Genomic DNA, 18,236 nt, shown 5'->3' on the forward strand with positions numbered 1-18,236 from the left:
AAAATCTGAGTGACTTTAGACAAGTCAGTTAACCTCTCTGAGCCTCACATTGGGAATTCATGTCAGTTAACCTCTCTGAGCCTCACATTGGGAATTCATTTTTCATATATGCCTGATGTCCCAGGGTAGGTTCTCCAGGAAGTGGATTCTGAGATGGTGTTTAGTCTGCAGGATGTTTGTTAAGGAGAGCCTTGGGGACAACACCTGTAAGAGGAAGGGAAGGCAGTGGAATTGGGCACAGGGGGAAGGTGAACTGAAATGGCCCATCCAAGTTGTCCTGATTTGCGCTAAAGTGGCTGAGGCTTACATCCTGCCTGGATCAGCCTCTGTGCAGGTAGCTCTGCAGCTGCAGCCATGCGTCCTTCCAAAGGTGCAGCTGGGTGGCATTTTCCAGTGTCCATCCTCAAGGCAGATTGCAAGAGCCCTGGATGAGAGCTAAGACCAGCTCTGTGTTGGCCACTTTCCAGCTGTGTGACTTCAGACAAGTCCTTCCCTCCCCTCATTCTACCAGGATATAAGGGGCTAAGATCAAGGCCCCATCTGATCCGTGTTCAGCACTTAGCAGTTCACCAGTGGTTCTGTGCACCTCACCTCACAAACACCTTACATGTCAACAGCGAGTCAGCACCACAGACCCTGGGGCAGTGCTGCTCTTGTGTGGTCTAAGGACCTGCTCGCATCCACCAGCTGCTTGTTACTGGTTCCAGACAAAGGAAGTACAGAATTTGGGAGTAACTGTTCAGAACTGTTAGAGCAATGTGGCAGAGTAATTTTATGTGTATTGAAACTAATAATAAAAATTTTGATTTGCACTATGTTTGCTTTGTTTTCTTATTTCATTTCTGGGGTAATTTATATTGTATTTTACAAATGGATAGATCAATGGTGGATTGGAACAAAAAATACAAAATCTGGTACTTTACCACAGACATTTTGAGAAGCACTGATCTAGGGCATCCCCAGTGCAGGCTTCTGACAATTCTTACATTTTTTAAGCAGGGGGCAGGGGTACCTTTGATCCTTAATCATTGACATTTTGTTGATAGGGCCAAAATTTGTTGCTGTTTATTGCATTTTTCAGGACCCCTTTGAAAGGAGCTGCTAGAAGGAGTCTTCCTGCCCATCTATTTCTATCCATTCTCTCACTAAGGGTGTAACTGGACGTACGTGGCACCAGTTCAACAGACTGAAAAGGGAAACACTCGGGTCATCTTTCTGGCAGGGAGTGAGGGGAAGAAACAGAATCCAAGAAAAGCCCAAACCTGGTCTGTGATAGACATGAATTTTCACAGCTCTTTCAAAAACTTTTCCAGGCATGTGTAAATGGAAGGGGTGAGGAAGAGCTGGCATTTATTCAACGATCATTTATGGATGAACCATTTAAAGGTGAAGAAACTGAGACTCAATGAGGGAATGTGTCCTGTATGGGGTCCCACAGCCAGTGGCAGCGGGGCGGTGGGCGGGCGGTGGGTACTGTGTGCCTGGCTGGCTCTCAGGCGCCTGCCATTTCCAATGTACCATTCTGTGCAGTGTCAGTCCAGAACCAGGCAGGATGAGAGCAGCATGTGATAGCTGCCTGGGAAGGCAGCTTTCATATCGGGACTAGGATGACTAAAATTCTTTAACCTCTCTAACAAGAACCTCATTTGTTATGAAGAGGTCACTGTAAGTGTTATTGACATAATGCATGTGAAGCCTCCACCCAGAGCCCAGCATGCAGCAGGTTCTCAGGACAGGGCTCAGGGAGCTGACTCTGCCCTTCTCTGGGGTCACTAAGACAGATGCCCAATTCAGCCCGAGGCATCCACTGCCCCTCTGACCTGGCCCATGACCCACTCCAGCTCAAGCACCTCCCAGGGCTCCTTCCTACCTGGGGGATCAATTCTTGACTCCTTGACTGGATATTAGCTCCCCCAGACAGCAGGCCAGGAGGCATCATCAGGGACCCTATCTGCCAGCCCCACCTCTATCGCAATAGAAGTTTGCTGCACAAAGGCCTAAACCTCAGCCTCCTGTTCCCTAAACCTCACCTTGACCCTGACTCTCCCCAGTAATTCTCCCCCACATGTGCCCTACCCCTCCCTCCTCTCTGCTTTGCTCGCTCAGCAGCCCCCATGTTTCCGCCTCGCCCCCTCTGGATACCTAGCAAAGCCCAGTCCCCCTGAGAGGGTGAGGCTGGGCCGGGCCACGTGGCTGCTGGCAGAGCTGTGCTGGCTGACCCCTGTCCCACCCGTCACCGGCACCGGCAAGCTGTGTCATCAGGCTGGGCCCCAGCAGGCTCTTTGTCCCCGGCGGATAATGATGACTGAGAACTTCTCCCAGGTCAAAGGGCAGCCTGATTTCAGGAGAAGACCGGAGCTCTGCCCAACCCTGAGGGCCTTCATTCTCTGGCTGGTCTGCCCAGTGTCTTTACATAACATCCCCCTTGTTTCCAACAGAACAGGTCACAGGAGGTAAGCTGGAGTTGACTGTTCAGTGAGGAAGAGGCGACATGCCATTCTCTGGCCCATCTGATCCACCATCTGGGAAGGGGAGACAGGGCAGCAGGGCTGGGGGGCCAGGCTGGGGGGCAAAGGTGAGGCTTTGACCAGCGCTCCCAGGTGGAAGTGGGGAGGATGAGAAAAAAAGTAAAATAGAATCTTTCATTTGATGAATTGACATTTATGGAGCCCATTTTTAATACCAAGGTCAGGGCTGAACTTACAAAGGATGGAGTAGGAGTTGCCTCACGGAGCTCTCAGCCCATGTGACGTCAGAGCTGAGATCAGAGGTCATCCTAGTCACTCGGGGGAACTGAGACTCAGAAGGAGGGCGAAGAAGTCCGCTCCCGGTCATTCAGCCGATGACAGAGTGCAATTCTCCTTCCCTACCTTCTGGGCCCCTCTGGCTGCCATTTCAGGGCTCAGAGGACTCAGAAACTCAAAGGTGCCCACGGTGAGTGCAGGGGCTTTGTGGCCTCACCTTCCTCTCCAGCTCAGGGAGGGAGGAGCTGGGACAGGCAGGATGCAGGATGAGGGAAATTGTAGGAGAAAGGGCTGCAGCTGGTGGCTTCTTGCAGCTGTCACTCAAGGCAGAGGAAGAAAAACCTGGTAATTTTTCCTGCCCGCTGAGCGACAGGACCACAGAAGACGGAGAACCCGGACATTATTCCCTCCTAGCATCTCTCCCATTTCTCAGGTGGGCAGACCAAGGAGAGGGCTCCTTGCAGAGGGGTCACAGCAGGAGTGCAAATCACCGATGCCAGAGTCTGGTCTCCTCTGCCATGTTGCCAGTTGTGACTCGGGGCCTGGCATGGGTTAGAAACGCAGGAGTCATCGAAGGCTTTGGAGATGTGTTCAATGGACACCTCCGCGAAGCCTTCTGGGATCACAGCCCCTCCCTCCATTCTCCCTAATGCCAGCCCTGCCCTTTGGGGCAGCCCCTCCTCTGGGGAGGCACTAGCAGAATTCCAAGTGTTGGTCACTGGGGACGTTGTACTTGAGCTTGTGGGCTTCGAAGAGGTTGCTTAGCTCATTCATGTAGCGCTGGTGCAGCCTGTCCACCTCTTCCTGTGAGGGACACGGCGTCTTCTGCACCTCGATGGGCGTCCCCACTGCAAGACACAAAGGAGTGAGGTGGCCCAGAGCAGGAACCACCAGAGCTGCAGTGCGCTTGGGGTTCACACCACAATGGTCATCCGTGCAGGAAAGTGCTCTTATTGTCTCACTTTCAATTCTATTTTGGGTGATAAGTTCTAAGATGTTAGGGCAACTCCAAGATTCTGATATATTTACAATACCACCAGCTGGCATTACAAGCAATAGCTCCTATTATCGTCCTAACAATCCTATATGGATAGAACCTGCTAATATTCCTGTTTGACAGGTCAGGCAATGAGGCTCAAGGAGGTTAAGTAACTTGTTCAAGGTCACATAGCCAGGAAGAATCAGTGCCAGGTGGTAAACCCTGGGGGTGTGCTCTTAACCTCCAGGCCAGGTGGCTCTGGGAGTCTCAGATACTGTTGATGGGAAGCACCTGTATGTCTTGCAGGGAGGCGGCCCACAGCCCAAGAGCCCTTCTTCCCCCCTCTCTCTCCATGCTGGCCTGCAGTGCCCCCTTTCTAGGGAGGGATAGGGAGGCCCTATCTACCTCCTTCCTCTGGTTCTGCCTGGCTCAGGAAGAAGCTGCTATGTGTTCTTCTCTTGGGAATGGCTCTGGAGGCATCACTTGTGAATTATATTCATGAAAATATTACCACACAACCCAGGGAAAGCCATGGTGTAGGGCGCTGACCAAGTCTGTACTCAACTAAGAAATGATTGGGTGGCTGGAGATGAACAGACCTCTCTCTACAAGCTTTGCCATTGGAACCTAGGTGGAATCCAAGAAGAAAGCAAATGAGCTGTCCAAATAGCTGGAAAGACGGTGCTAAGTCCATGCACTGAAGCCCATGCCCATTATTTACAGGAAAATCCCTCAGGCTTTCTTTCATAGCCTTCTGATTGCTACTCTACACACAATTCTAACACCTGGAATGCCCTTCCCTTGTATCCATCTTCTCCAATAAGCCTTATGAGATCATCTGGTCAGAATTAAACCCTCCTTCTTTGGTGTAATAAAAAAGTCAAATAGATCCTGGCCAAACCTCAACTTATTTACTCAAGGGCAGGGTTTTCTTTTGGAAATGATTTAACTTCTCTGAGTCTCAGTTTGCCATCAGTGAAATGGGGATGATAGTCCCTGCCTCCAAGGTTGTTGGGATACCTGAGCTGCTGCATGTTAGAAGCCAGTCCAGTGCCTGGCACACAGCAGGTGCTCGGTACTCAGTAGTGGCTACTGTTCTTTGTGTCTCTGTTAGAGTCCTCCTCCCAGACTGCCTTATATCTTCCTGCGTAACTGTTTCCCAGTCTAGAATGTGAGTTCCACAAGGTCAAAGATGTGTCTGGCCCATGTGCATGTCCCCTTGCAGCACATGGCCTGGGCCCCTTGCCCTGTAGGCTTCCCCATCCCAGCCTGGGTCTTGGCTCACCCACGGTGGTGATGGGCTTGCGGTAGGGCATAAGACCAAAGCTGTACTGGAAGACACCACGGCCATGGAAGAGCGGGAGGGAGACTCCCATGATCTTCTGCAGTCGGTTCTGGGTCTGGCGCAACCAGGAGCCAGGAGAGTTGTCCACCTGGTCAAATAGGTCATTCTCCCCAAAGGAGAAGATCGGCACCAGAGCTGCCCTGGAGGGAGACAGGAGAGAGGGTTAGGAGGTGCAAGAAGGTGCAAGCTTGTCACCTAGCTTCCTGCAGGGACCCAGTGACCAGGAATTGGGGTAGAGAACAGAGCCCTGGGATGGAAGTAGGAGGCCTCTGGTGTCTCCCAGTCCTGCTATGGCCTTGCTTTGTGATTGTGGGCAGGTCCCAGCTCCTCTCAGGACCACTGCCTGGCAGTTGTAACATGACAGGGAGACTAGAATGCTGCAGAGAGTCCTCCCAGATAAAAAAACATTTGCAAACTTTGGAAAAGTCTCACCTTCCTCAGTTAGCTTGTATTCTTCAAAGACGCTCCAAGGTAGGAGAATAGTTCTAAACAATGCCCCAAACTCCATTCTCCCAGATCCCCTCCGTCTCAGATCTAATGCCGGCTTTCAGCAGTATGACCCTTGACACTTAGTCCCTTTAATCACCAAATCTCCCTTCTAGACTCTTCTCTGGGTATTTGGGAAGGAGACAGTACATCGTCACCAACACAGAATCTTCACTGTGAATGGACTGAGAATCTCCCTGCCAGGGCTTCCCTGGTGGCACAGTGGTTAAGAATCCACCTGCCAATGCAGGGAACACGGGTTCAAGCCCTGGTCTGGGAAGATCCCACATGCCTCGGAGCACCTAAGCCCATGCGCCACAACTACTGAAGCCCGGGCACCTAGAGCCCGTGCTCCACAATGAGAAGCCTGCGTGCCGCAATGAAGAGTAGCCCCTGCTCGCCGCAAATAGAGAAAGCCCATGTGCAGCAACAAAGACCCAACGCAGCCAAAAATAAATAAATTAAATAAATTAATTTAAAAAAAAATCTCCCTGCCAAAATAGGATCTGCATTAATTTCTGCTGTCTTCCCACTAAAATACAATCCTTGCCAATCTCCAACTGAACGAGAGCCCTCTCCCCCGATACCCGTGCATCAGGGCGAGCCTGATGAAGCCCTTGCGGTTCCGCAGCAACAGCCTGTAGGCTCCAGGCCTAGCGTTCAGTGCCTCTTGGGCGCCCCCAACAATGACGGCCAGCAGACTGCCACCTCCCTTCCTGTTCAGAATGTAAGCGGCGCTCTCCTTGTCTGCTGAGACCAGCCCTGGGGAGAGGAAGAAGGTCAAGTATGGTGTGAAGGGGGCAGGGATGGTGGAGGAGGATGTGCTCTGGGCTCCACCCCCCCGCAACTGGGAGTTCCCTGAGGACTGGGACTGTGTCCTCCCCCTCTTCCCAACCCCTTGCCGAGCTCTTTGCTGGGCATGGAGCTGTGGGAAGTGCTTCCTTGGGTCTAGCCTCCTTCTCCACTACACATGTTCTTGGATTAAGTACAGAATTGTTAGAAGTCCTCCTTAAAATCCCTCCTCCATGCCTCCAGCCCTCATCTCCCTGGGCTACCCAGGGGTGGGAAGACTCACCCCCTGACAGGACGTAATCCCTGAAGAAAGGGGTCCAGAACCACAAGTTCAGCATCATCAGATGTGGGCGGATGCCGGGGAACAGTGAAGAAAAACCGGTGCTCTCGGTGCACAGGTTGGTAAAAGCTCCAGCTGCCAGGACCCCATGGGGGTGGAAGCCAGCGAGGTAGTTCCGGGAGGGGTCCAGCTCCACAGTCTTGACCAGCTGCAGGGACAGCAACCTGGTGAGTGGGGGCTGGATCTCAGGCCCTCCCTGATTCTGCCATCACCAGTGTGACCTTGAGCAACTTGCTCCCCCTCTCTGAGCCTCAGGTTCTTATGAAGATGGAGATATACGTTTGAATGCATCTAGGGAGACCGTGGTGCCATCTGTGTCTCGGACTTGCTGCTGGCTTCGGACAAACTGCTTCCCTCTCTGGCTTTTAATTGATCAAATGCGGACGTTTGATCCTGTCCCACCTACCTCCCAGGACTGCTGAGAAGCTCAGGTCCGTGACTGCCATGGAATTACCAAGACTACAGGACAGGATAATCATAATTGATACATTGAATTATAACTGGTATAGTTCATACACCATCAAGGGCCACACAGGGGTGCCACTATGCTTGAAGAGCCCTATTTTAACAAAACCCCCTATGAGAAAATTTGGCGCTTAGGACCTGGGAGTGAGCATTTGCAAGATATGTCAGGGGTGGTTGAAAGAGCATGCAGACCTGGAGACTGGCCCAAGTCCTGTTTAACCCTCTGTACAATGCAAATGTCTCCCTGGTGGTTCTCTGCTCCCCCCATGTCAGACCTTCGTTGCCATCCACCCACCTCTTCCCCTGCGCCCATTGGCAGCTCTGCCCTGGTCTGGTCAGTCCTGCAGCATGGAGGGTGCCGGGGAGACCACTAGATATTGTAGAGGGAGTGGGAGAGGAGAGCTGTTTGTCATTAGCAGCTTCCAGGCAAAGTGGCATGAAGGTAGAAGGAGAAGAGCTGAGTTAACAAATGCTGCTCCGCCATTTACTGGACAGGCTTCAGTGTGCAAAGATTACTGCCGGGGCACTGATTGTGTGTGTGACCAACCCCTTCTCCACTCTGCCAGTAACTGCCGGGCCTGCCCTCTACAGAGCCCTGTTATCTGGGAGGCACAGCCATCAGAGTTGGAGGCCCTGAGGCCCCTGGCCCAAGCCCTAAGCCCCTGGCAGGAAGCTCCCTGACAATTCTGCACAGGCCTTGCAATTTGCATTTCCAGGCGTCAGCAGTCCATTCCACTCTGGCTCAGCTTTGGCACCATGAAAGTTCATCCTGTCACCAAGCTGAAATTTTCAGAATGACCCTGAGGATTCTTGTTGCCTTCGGGCCCCAGAGGCCTGGCTGCCTGCTCTCAGAGCAGCCTGGTGGGACCCAAGGGGTAGCAATGGGGGTCTGATCCTGTCTGCCCTACCCAAGCTGAACAGCCCCAAATTGTCCTGTCCTTGACCTGGACTTGATCTCCGCAAATCCCCACCCCCCAGTATGCCCTCTGGTTACCCTTGACCCTTTGCAGAAAGGCTGAGGGGACCATAGGTGGAGGTGCCATTGCTTCCAAGATGAGGACAAACCTCTTCCACTCATTCAGTGGGGATTTATTGGACATGAAAATAAGGACAAGCAGAGATAATTCTGGTTATTCTCATTGGGAAAGGTGTTTCCTTAGGAACCCATCTCGGTGTGTTTCTTGAAAAACATACCTGGCTCCCCGCACTGAAGCACTTGCTTATGAATTCTCTTTCTCAGCTAGTGGGAAAATAATTTTGTACAACATGCCTAAACGCTATGAGGCAGTATTTATCAATATTACAATTGAAAAACATAACTGACCTTTTAGGCCAGCAACTCCACTGCTGAGGAATTTAGCTACAGAATTTCTCATACTTGTGCAAAATGACATCTGAACAAGATTATTAACTGAAGCATCATTCTAAGCAATACCAAAACTTGGCATCCACTCAGATGTCCATAAACAGGGCCCATTTAGACAAATTATGGAACATTCCCTCATGGGCCACTGTGTAGCCATAGGGATGTACGACATAGCTCTTCCTGTCCTGATATGGGAAGATGCCACAATTGCTTGTCGGGTGAAAAAGCAAAGAGCAAGACGATGCGCGCAGAACGTCACCAGCTGTGCCGAGAAGGGTAACAGGAGGTGGAGACAGCTCCTCCTGGGGGATATGTTGCCTGATTCTCCACCATTAGCCCTTTAGGAAGGCTAAGGGTGAGGTTGGAAAGCTCCAAGACACAGAGACTGTGCCCTAATTTTGCTTGAAATTCATAACTAGATGCTAGTTCGTAAAATCACAGTAAGAACTGATAGCAGCTCAGGGATCTACATGCATTTGACAGGGAAGGCAGAGGCTTGTGAATGTGGGGAGCTCCAGCAGAGTGGGGACTCCTTATCCAGGACCCCCTGCCTCCTGGCCACCCCAAGATCCCTGCAGGGCCTGCGCTTTGAAAGTGTGTGGAAGCGTAGGAGGGTCTCCAGGGAGGTGGTGGGGTCCAGAATCCGCAGGCTCCCAGCCCAGGACAGGCGAGTCAAAGTGCTCATCTTCCCACTCCCTGCAGGCCTCTTGGTGGTACTGCCCGCCCTCTGCAGGTGGTGATGCCACAGGCCTGCAGTGGGCAACAATCCTGAACACTGTGCACATGGAATTTCTGCAAAACAAGTCCAGTGTCAGTAGTGCCAGGATTGAGAAACCCTCCTGGGGGGCTAACTGGCTGGAGGAGCAGGAGGATGGCGGATAAGACAGGCACAGAGCTGCTCAGCATCAGGTTCCACAACTGTCAGCAGCTCCAGCTGTAAAGAGAGCCAGAGGCTGTCCTTTGGAGGTCGCGGGATGTCAGGAAGACAGCCCCCTGGAGAGCTTTCAGTTGAAGAGCTCCAGTTCTGTGTAATGGCCTGCACTGGCCTCCGTTACCTTATCCCGAAAAACCTCTCCTGCCTCATCCCCAGGTGCACCTTCTGCTTTAGTCACACTATTGCTCAGAAACCATGCAGTGGCAGGCGTCCGGGCCTGAGCTTGCGCTCTTCCCTTCGCAGGCCGCCTTTCCTTCCCTGGTGGACTCAGGATTTAGCTCACAGTGTGGAGTGAGACCACAGAGCCAGAATCTACAAAGCTCTACTTGAGGCCAGAAACCACTTATAGTTTTCCTTGGCCTGGTAGCTGATGTCACAAACACTCTCAGGCTACAGGCCATACTTTCCCATGGAAACTCTGGCCTTCCTGGCACAGAAGAGTGAGCCTGGGAAGAGGAGAGGGAGGGATGGGAATTCAGAATCTCAAAGCTCAGAAGTCCTGGGGTGGGGATGAGGGACTCTGCCCATAACATTCCCATGGCTTCCCTCGGGACCCAGCAAACCCTGCTCGTTTCTGCTGACAAGGTCCTGGGAGGGCACCCTGCAGAGGAAGCAGATATGGGGTCGAGGAAGACTGCCCCCACCCGGGCACCTCAGGTTGGCTCAGCACTGCCCACTCGCTCTGCCCTTCAACATCAATCACCCCTAATGAGCATGGAAGCCTCTGCCAGCCAACTTCCTGCCCTCTGCCCAGCCCACTTCCTGCCCTCTGCCCAGCCCCTGCCCTGTTGCCCTGCCTTGCCCTGCCCCATCCCACCCTTTCCCTTTGCCCAGGAGGCCCTGCTCACTGGATGCTAAGGGCTCCTGCACCCGAGCTGTTGCCCAGCCTTTGCTAGTCCTTGCTGGGCTCCAGAACTATCAGAAGGGAGCAAGGCAGGAACTCTGACTCTGCTGCTGAGGGCTCATGACGTGGCCAAGCTGTTTACCCTCTTTGAGCCTGTTTCCTCCATTCCCTATCGCTTTACCAGCTGGGGACCTAATTTCTGGAGGGCCAGGAAGAGGTGGGGCTCCCAGATTGGGGTGGGAGAAGCCATGCAGGTGTGGGTTCTCCCTAGACCCATAGCTATGCCCACATCTCCCCAGAATCCCCAGCAATTCAGGAAAATACTACAAACTACTAGTTTACTGAGAACATACAAAGTGCTTTACTTGCTGTCTCATGGAATCCACACAACCCAATGATGTATGTGGCATCATCTCCACTTTACATATGAGGAAACTGAGGCTCAGAGAGACTGTGTAACTCACCCAAGGTCACGCCACTTGTATGTTGCAGAAATGATAATAGAACCTAGTCTGTTTAGCTCCAGAGGCCACACTCTATATGTTTCTTCTCTCTTGTTTCCAGAGGAGGGCCACCTGCCCCTGTCTGGCACCTCTCTGAGTCCCCATTGCCTTCCCTATCCTATCTGGACAATAAATCATCCCTGCCCAGCTGCTTATACCCAAGGCTTTAGTCTGTCTGGGATTCAGGAAAGGAGCCAAGGTCAGTTCACTCAATCAAGGATTCTGCTCCACTCAGGACGGAACTTTGGGTCCAGGGTCAAGTGTCCAAAAGGCCATGAGGTGCCCTGAGTCTGAAAGTCAGAGATTCAAAAGCACTCAAGTGGGAAGGATCAGTGTGCTCACTGGATACATTTGTAAACTAAGATTTAGAATGGGGCAAGGCCTTGTCCAAGGATGCCTAACATACCAGAGTGAGGGGCAGAATCTGAGAACAAGTTCAGGGTCCTCTCCCCTGTCCCTTTAAACTGACTTAATGTACAAACTTTAAATCAGTAAAAGCGTTTGTATGTGAACTTGATCACATCCTTGTCCCTCTCTAGGGGTTAGTCTCCTCATCTTATGAAGTGTGGGGCTAGAGGGTCTCTTAGGACCTTAAGTTTATTACCTTCACCCCCAGGCATGGCTACTGAGGGGTTTATACCTATAAGATACATATGTGTGTCACACTACATGGCCCACAGAGCTCCTTCAAATCCTGTTCATTCATCAGTCCTCATACTTGCCCCATATCCCTGCAGGTGGGAAACCATGGCCAGACAGAAGCTGGACTCTTCCCCAGGCCACATAGTGGTGGAAGCCTGGCTCCTACCTCCCAGCCCAGTATTCTGCTCACTGCACACAGGGCCGCACTTCCCCACGGACACGTGGGGCACTACGGTCCTGGCCACACCCCAGCCAGCCCCATTACTCACTGAGATGGGGAAATAGTCCTTCATGTACTTCCATACGACCCAGCGCCTTAAGGCCTCAATGCGCCTGCCCCCCTGCCATGGCTTGTCTCGGTCCAGGTACCACCAGGTTGCATACAGGATACTGAAGATCCAGAATCTTGTGAACAGGAGACCTATGAAGACCACAATGCAGATCTGGGCTGGGGAGGGAAGCAGGAACCATCAGTGGTCAGAGGGGTGAAGGAAGGATTTCTACCCCAATGCCCAGCACTAGCAGCACTGTCCTGTCCAGCCCTCACCCCAGGGAGAAGGGGTCAGCCTCCCCTGCCTTCAAAGAGGAAGGAATGCAGCCCATCCAGTGTCATACTGGGAGCCTGGATTTGAAGCCAGGTAGGCCTAACTCCAAACTCACTTTTTCCCACTGCACCAGGCTGCCTCATTCACTCCAGTCTTCCCCCTCCACCCCCTCTCTGTCCAGTTAAGTATCTATATTCACCAAGTGCTCAATAAATGCCTGGGGGAGAAGTGACTGGTTTAACTGTTTCTCGTTTCCACCCTTTGGGCCCTCAGAGAAAAAGGAGACATTCTCTCTGCCCAGCCCTCTCTCTGTCCACTCTCGCCCATCTTTCCATAGATAAATCCTGCCAGATCCCCCCTCTAATTAAAGTCCTTCCATGGCTTTCTCATAACTTTAAAAACAGCCCAGGTAGCTCAGCCTGGCACTCAGGCTCCCCACAGCTGGTCTGATCCCCCTCCCACTCTACCCTCACTCACCCACGTGCACCCCATGCTCCGGCCACATGAAACTGCTCAGTGTACCTACACTGAGAGATTGAGTTCCTTCAATCTCTTAGCTTTTGATTATGCTGCTTCCTCTGCCTGCCATGCCCTTTCCTGGTGAAGGAGGCAGGAAGGAAGAGGCCAACTTGTGGCTGGCCCATGGGTTGGGGTGCAGCATGGCTAGGACCAGGCCAAGAGAGGAAACACCTTCTTACCTACGATTCCAAGTCCCTTGCGGCAAGCTAATCCTGGCTTCATCTCAGGGTCAGGAGGTCTATGAGGCTGACCCTTACCTGATGCTAATGGAACATCATTCCCAGAGAATATTTCTCCCTCCCCATCCCATTCCTTCCACTCAACACCATGCACTCACACTCTTAAAAAGGTCAGCCTCCGGTTGTATTGCATCTGAAAGTGGGGTAGACTGGGTCTGTCATTCCTGGCAGGCTTCCAGGAGAAGAGGACTTTTGACCCAGTCTGAACAGTAGTAAAATTCATAAGCCAGAGAAAATAGGTTGGGGCTCACAGATGTTCAGTTTACACAGAACACCTATGTGCCAGGTGTTGGTGGTTCAGCCGTGAACAACAGAGAAAAATTCCTGCCCTCGTGGAGCTGACTTTCCAGTGCTGTGTTTGTGGCACTTGTTTTGTTTTTTTAAATTTCTATGGTGGTAAAATATACGTAACATAAACTTTATCATCTGAACCATTTTTAAGTGTACAGTGGCATTAAGTTCATTCACATTGACCATCGTGACCATCCATTCCCAGAACTCTTTTCATTTTCCCAAACAACCTCTGTACCCATTAAACAAAAACTCCCATGTCCCTCTCCCCCAGCCCCTGGCAACCACAATTCTCTTTTCTGTCTCCATGAATTTGATTAGTCCACAAACCTCACATAAGAGGACTCATAAAGTATTTGTATGTGTGTGTGTGTGTGACTGGCTTATCTCACTTAGCACAATGTCCTCAAGATTCATCCATGTTGTTGTATGTTTCAGAAACTCCTTCCTTTTTATGGCTGAATAACATTCCATTGTGTTATTTGCGGCATTTGCTATACATTCATCCATCAATGGACCGATGGACAATTGGGTTTCTTCCACCTCTGTACTTTATTTTAAAATAGCATTTAATTAGTCACTAATAATGAAAAATGGGGAGGCTTCACACTCAAACCCATTCATCTGGCGTCTCTTGAACAGCGGGAAGGAGCGACAGCCCTGAGTCACTGCCATCGCAGGCAGCTCCCCTCCAGGCATTTCCCCTCCTTCCCAGGCCTGCTGGCCAATGGCTGCTGGAACCTGTGCTCTCACATCAGCCTTGTGATTCCTGGAGGATTCAGAAAAGGACAAACGACACTCCTGGTGAGTTGATCACTTTTTTGTTTGCCTTTAGGTTTTTTTTTAATAAAAAACTTGAAAGGGAAAGTTGCAGAAGAGTGGGAATGAAATGCCACCATTTGCATGAAGAATAACATGTCCACCCTTGTGGATGCTCATGCATAGAGGCTGGAAGGACACCTGCAGATCTGGAGGGAGGAGGCAGACGCCAGGAGATAAGGGATAAGGATGGCTTGGCAGTTGACTTAGATTTTATCATTTTTATTTACATAACAAATATTTAATGTGAGAAAATGGTAAAGAACCTCAGCTAGGACTCTCTGCCCTTGGGCAAAATCAAGTCTACCTGGGTCGATCCCCCTTTCAGAAAACCGCCTCGCCTCTAGAGAATAAAACCGAGTTGTTAATAGTGGCTCCCTGGAGGGAATTCCCTGGCCGTCCAGTGCTTAGGACTCCGCACTTTCACGGCTGCTTTCACACAAGCCACGATGTGCACGGCCCAAAATGAATGAATGAATGAATAAATAAATAAATAAATAAATAAAATAGTGGCTCCCTGGAGGGTAGGATTTGGGGAAGTCTTTCACTTTTAGGATACATATTTTGTTTGGATGTGTTACAACGGCACGTATTCATTTTTGTAACTAACATAGCATGTTAAGGTTAGGAAAAAACCCACAAAAGAGGAACTTGCACTTGACAGAAAGAACTCTCCACCATCCCCCTCACCCTGAGGTCACTTTTTAACTCCTGTCAGCAGGCAAAACCCAAACTAGGGGATCTTTTCAGTCCCTTAGGAAGGGAGACACCTTCTTTCACCTTGTAACACCAAGGGGGAGAAACGTAAGAACCCACTTTACTGAGACCCAGAGAGGGTATGCAAATTGGCTAAGGTCCCACAGCAAGCTAGTAGGATGGGACCTGGCACTCAATTCTACTCTTTTGTCTACATCATGCTCCCAACATTCATTCATTCAATAAACATTTATCAACACCAACTCTTCTAGGAGCTGGAGATGCAGCTGAGAACAAGACCAACTATTTGAATGGAGTTTACCTTCTTCCTGTGTGAGTGTGTGAAATATAGAGGAGAGGAAAGGAAACAGAGTAAACATGTAACCCACTGGAAAGTATTTGTTTCTGGGCCCTGAGTCCTCAGTGACAGGCCCTGGTTGACCTCTCCGGCCACTTCTTTGCCCCTCCCCAAAATGCCTGCTCTATGTCCAGCATGAGCCAGCCGGTCACAACATGTGTGGTGTTTACTCCCCCACTGGAAGCCCTTACTCTCCTGCCAGTCTGTAAATCCCACCCTGTGGTCTCATCTCCTAAGTATCCTTGAAAAGGGGCCCTTTCTTTCCTCTCACTGCCAGACCAGGGGAGGCAATCTTTTTCTTAAAGGGCCAGATTGTAAATATTTTAGACTCTGAGGCTATATGGGGCAACTTGGAGGATATTACATAGGCACATAATCATTTGAATTACGCAAACATTTAAAATGTAAAAACTCTTCTTGGCTCATGGGCTGTACAAATGCAAAAACAATCAGTGGAAGGGGCTTCCCTGGTGGCGCAGTGGTTGAGAGTCCGCCTGCTGATGCAGGGGACACGGGTTCGTGCCCCGGTTCGGGAAGATCCCACATGCCGTGGAGCAGCTGGGCCCGTGAGCCATGGCCGCTGAGCCTGCGCGTCCGGAGCCTGTGCTCCGCAACGGGAGAGGCCACAACAGTGAGAGGCCCATGTACCACACAAAAAAAAAAAAAAAAAAAAGAAGAAGAAAAAAAAAACAATCAGTGGGCTGGATTTGGCCCATGCCACATGGGACCCCGATCTAGCTGGTGGCTACTCCCTGCTATTGGTCTACCCCCCACACCCCAAACACAGCAGATCCACAGACTTCAGGCACTGAGACCTATCCCACACAGATTGGACCTTGTCACTCCTGTACCAAAAAGCCTCCTGGGCTCCACTTTGTCCCCAGGATAAGGGACAAGGTACAAGCTCCTGCTCGTGGCGCGAGTGGGCTCAGATCCCTTTGCTCAGCGACCCTCCCTCTAGCTCCAGACCCAGCGCTGCTTGACCTCCCTGTGCTGCTCCTGACGTTGCCAGGGTCCCCGGCTGGGCTGGGGGTGGGCCCGGACAGTCAGACACACTCCTGCTGGGAAAGCTTTCCCAAGGCCAGCTGGGCAAGACGTCCCTCATCCCCTGTAATCCCTGGGCCTCAGCCCACCTGGCTCTGGGCCCCCAGTGCCCTTTGCCCAGGAGCCAGCCTACTTGTTGGCTTGTGGCCTCCTGCCCCTGTTCCACACCTCCTCCCACGCCCTCAGCCCTCTCTCCTCCCTCTGCTGCCTTCCCTCTCCTCCTCTGGCAGTAGGAGGGGTCCAGACCTACAGCCTTGGACATTTAAGGCAAATTAGCTTCCCTGCTCATCTATGGAATGGGGTAACCGGGGATATTTTAAATGTTTTAACAACCCTTAGGGCAGAGACACAGGTCAATCATCAGGGATGCTAGGGGCAGGGAACTGGAGGGCTTGCTTTAGCTGCAAAATTTCGGGGAGCTTCTGAGCGAGGACATGGGGTATGTGTATGGTATTTGTGTGTGTGTGTGTGTGTGTGTGTGCACGTGCACCCATGTTTGTGTGTGAGTGTGTGAAATGGCTATTGACCAGTCTGTCCACAGTTTAACGCCAGTGTAGTGGCATCAGTGTACAGGCTGAACACTAGCCCTGCAGGGAGCACTCCCTACCCAGTCTGGCACCAGCAGGTGAGACGAAGAATCCCATGGCCTCCCATCCCCCCAGCCCAGCCCACCTTACCCAGAGCCAGAAAGGCGAAAACCCACTGCAGGACCACAAAGGTCTGCATCCTGCGCTCCCATGGCACGGACAAGGGTGCAAACTCCACCATGCTGTCTCTTTGGTTGATTCCGGTGTCTTCTCTGAGCTCTGCTGTGGTCTTAGGCACCTACTTACTGGATTTGCTGCTGCCAGAGGTTGAGTAAGCGTTAGTGGCTGGAGAGGAGGGTGCCCCACCCCACACTGCCCAGCCCAACGCCTCCCTGTCCCCGCCCTGCCAAGGATCTGTTTCCTGGTAGAAAGCTTTAAACCCACTTGCCCTGGAGCCAGGTAAAGGAAGCAGGGAGGGAAGGACATTTGCCTCCTCAAGCAAAACCTTATCTGCCAGATGCCTTTCTCTGTTTGCTTGAATCTTGCCCTCCACTTGGCAGATAAAGCACTGAGTATAGGGCAATCCTGTCCCTCTTCACCTACCCAATGGCATGGCTGCAATAACTGTCTCATCTCTTCTGCCACTGTTCCCCTCCACAAACATGCAGTAGCAACTCCTGTCTACAAATCCTTCGGCCCCACCATCTCCTCCACCTTCTGCCCTATTCATGGAAGAGCCCTGTCTGCATTCCACATCCTCCCCTCCCATTCTGTCCTCCCTCCTCCAGACTTCAGATGCCATTGCTCCATGGAACTGCCCTTGACAAGTTCACCAATGGCCTCCATGCTGCTGAATCCAGTGGTCCATTCTCAGCTCTCATCTTGACCTCTCAGCAACCTTAGACACAGTTGGTCACTCCCTGCTCCTTGAAACCACTTGGCCTGTGAACTCCACACTCTCCTGGTTTCTTTCCTGCCCCTCTGGCTGCCCCTGGGTCTAATTGCGGCTCTTAGCCTTCACCAGGCTTGCCCACGTAGTCCTTGTGAAACAGGAGGGAAGAGGGCAGGGCACAACCTTTAAAAGAATGACATAGCCCGAGGACACGACATAAACTGATTAGAACCAAATAAGTCCAAGATGGCGGACGAGTCGAGTTTCATTAGACTTGTGTGTGTGTGTTTAATTTTGGCTGCACCATGCAGCATGTGGAATCTTAGTTCCCCAACCAGGGATAGAACCCGTGCCCCCTGCAGTGGAAGCGCAGGGTCCTAACCTCTGGACCACCAGGGAAGTCTCTGTAGTGGACCTTGAGCCTCAGTATACACTCATTGTAACATATCAGCAAGCTAACTGTCACACCCACAGGTGCCATGACAGTTCAAGGTCAACCATAAAGGCCAAAAAGTAGGCAGTGGCCCAACTTCTGGAAACCCCCACCCCTTCCCCAAAATAGCTGAAATACTCCTCCCACTCATTAACCTATGAAATTACCCACCCCTATAAAAACTGACAACCCCATACCTTGGTGCCTTTCTCACCTTCTGAGATGGCTCACACTCTGTCTGTGGAGTGTGTTTATCCCAAGGCCTTTCTCACCTTCTGAGATGGCCCACACTCTATCTGTGGAGTGTTTCTCTCTAAATAAATCCACTTCTTACCTATCACTTTGTCTCTCACTGAATTCTTTCTGCGATGAGACATCAAGAATCTGAGCTTCATTAAGTCCTGAGACCAGGTGTGTGATCTCAGTTAAAAGA

At 51.4% G+C, this 18,236-nt stretch overlaps 1 protein-coding gene across 1 annotated transcript; it reads right to left on the reverse strand.

The window, feature by feature from the left end:
* Positions 1-3,437: 3,437 nt before the first annotated feature.
* Positions 3,438-16,719, reverse strand: MOGAT2 (monoacylglycerol O-acyltransferase 2; the record flags this gene model as incomplete). The annotated part of the gene is made up of 6 exons (XM_079708671.1): positions 3,438-3,592; positions 5,009-5,208; positions 6,142-6,316; positions 6,630-6,834; positions 11,710-11,888; positions 16,629-16,719. The coding sequence occupies 6 exons, from the start codon at positions 16,717-16,719 to the stop codon at positions 3,438-3,440; spliced, it is 1,005 nt and encodes a 334-aa protein (XP_079564797.1).
* Between the last annotated feature and the right edge of the window lie 1,517 nt (positions 16,720-18,236).

This window comes from Hyperoodon ampullatus (genome assembly GCF_949752795.1).
Source record: "Hyperoodon ampullatus genome assembly, chromosome: 7".
NCBI lineage: Eukaryota > Metazoa > Chordata > Mammalia > Artiodactyla > Ziphiidae > Hyperoodon > Hyperoodon ampullatus.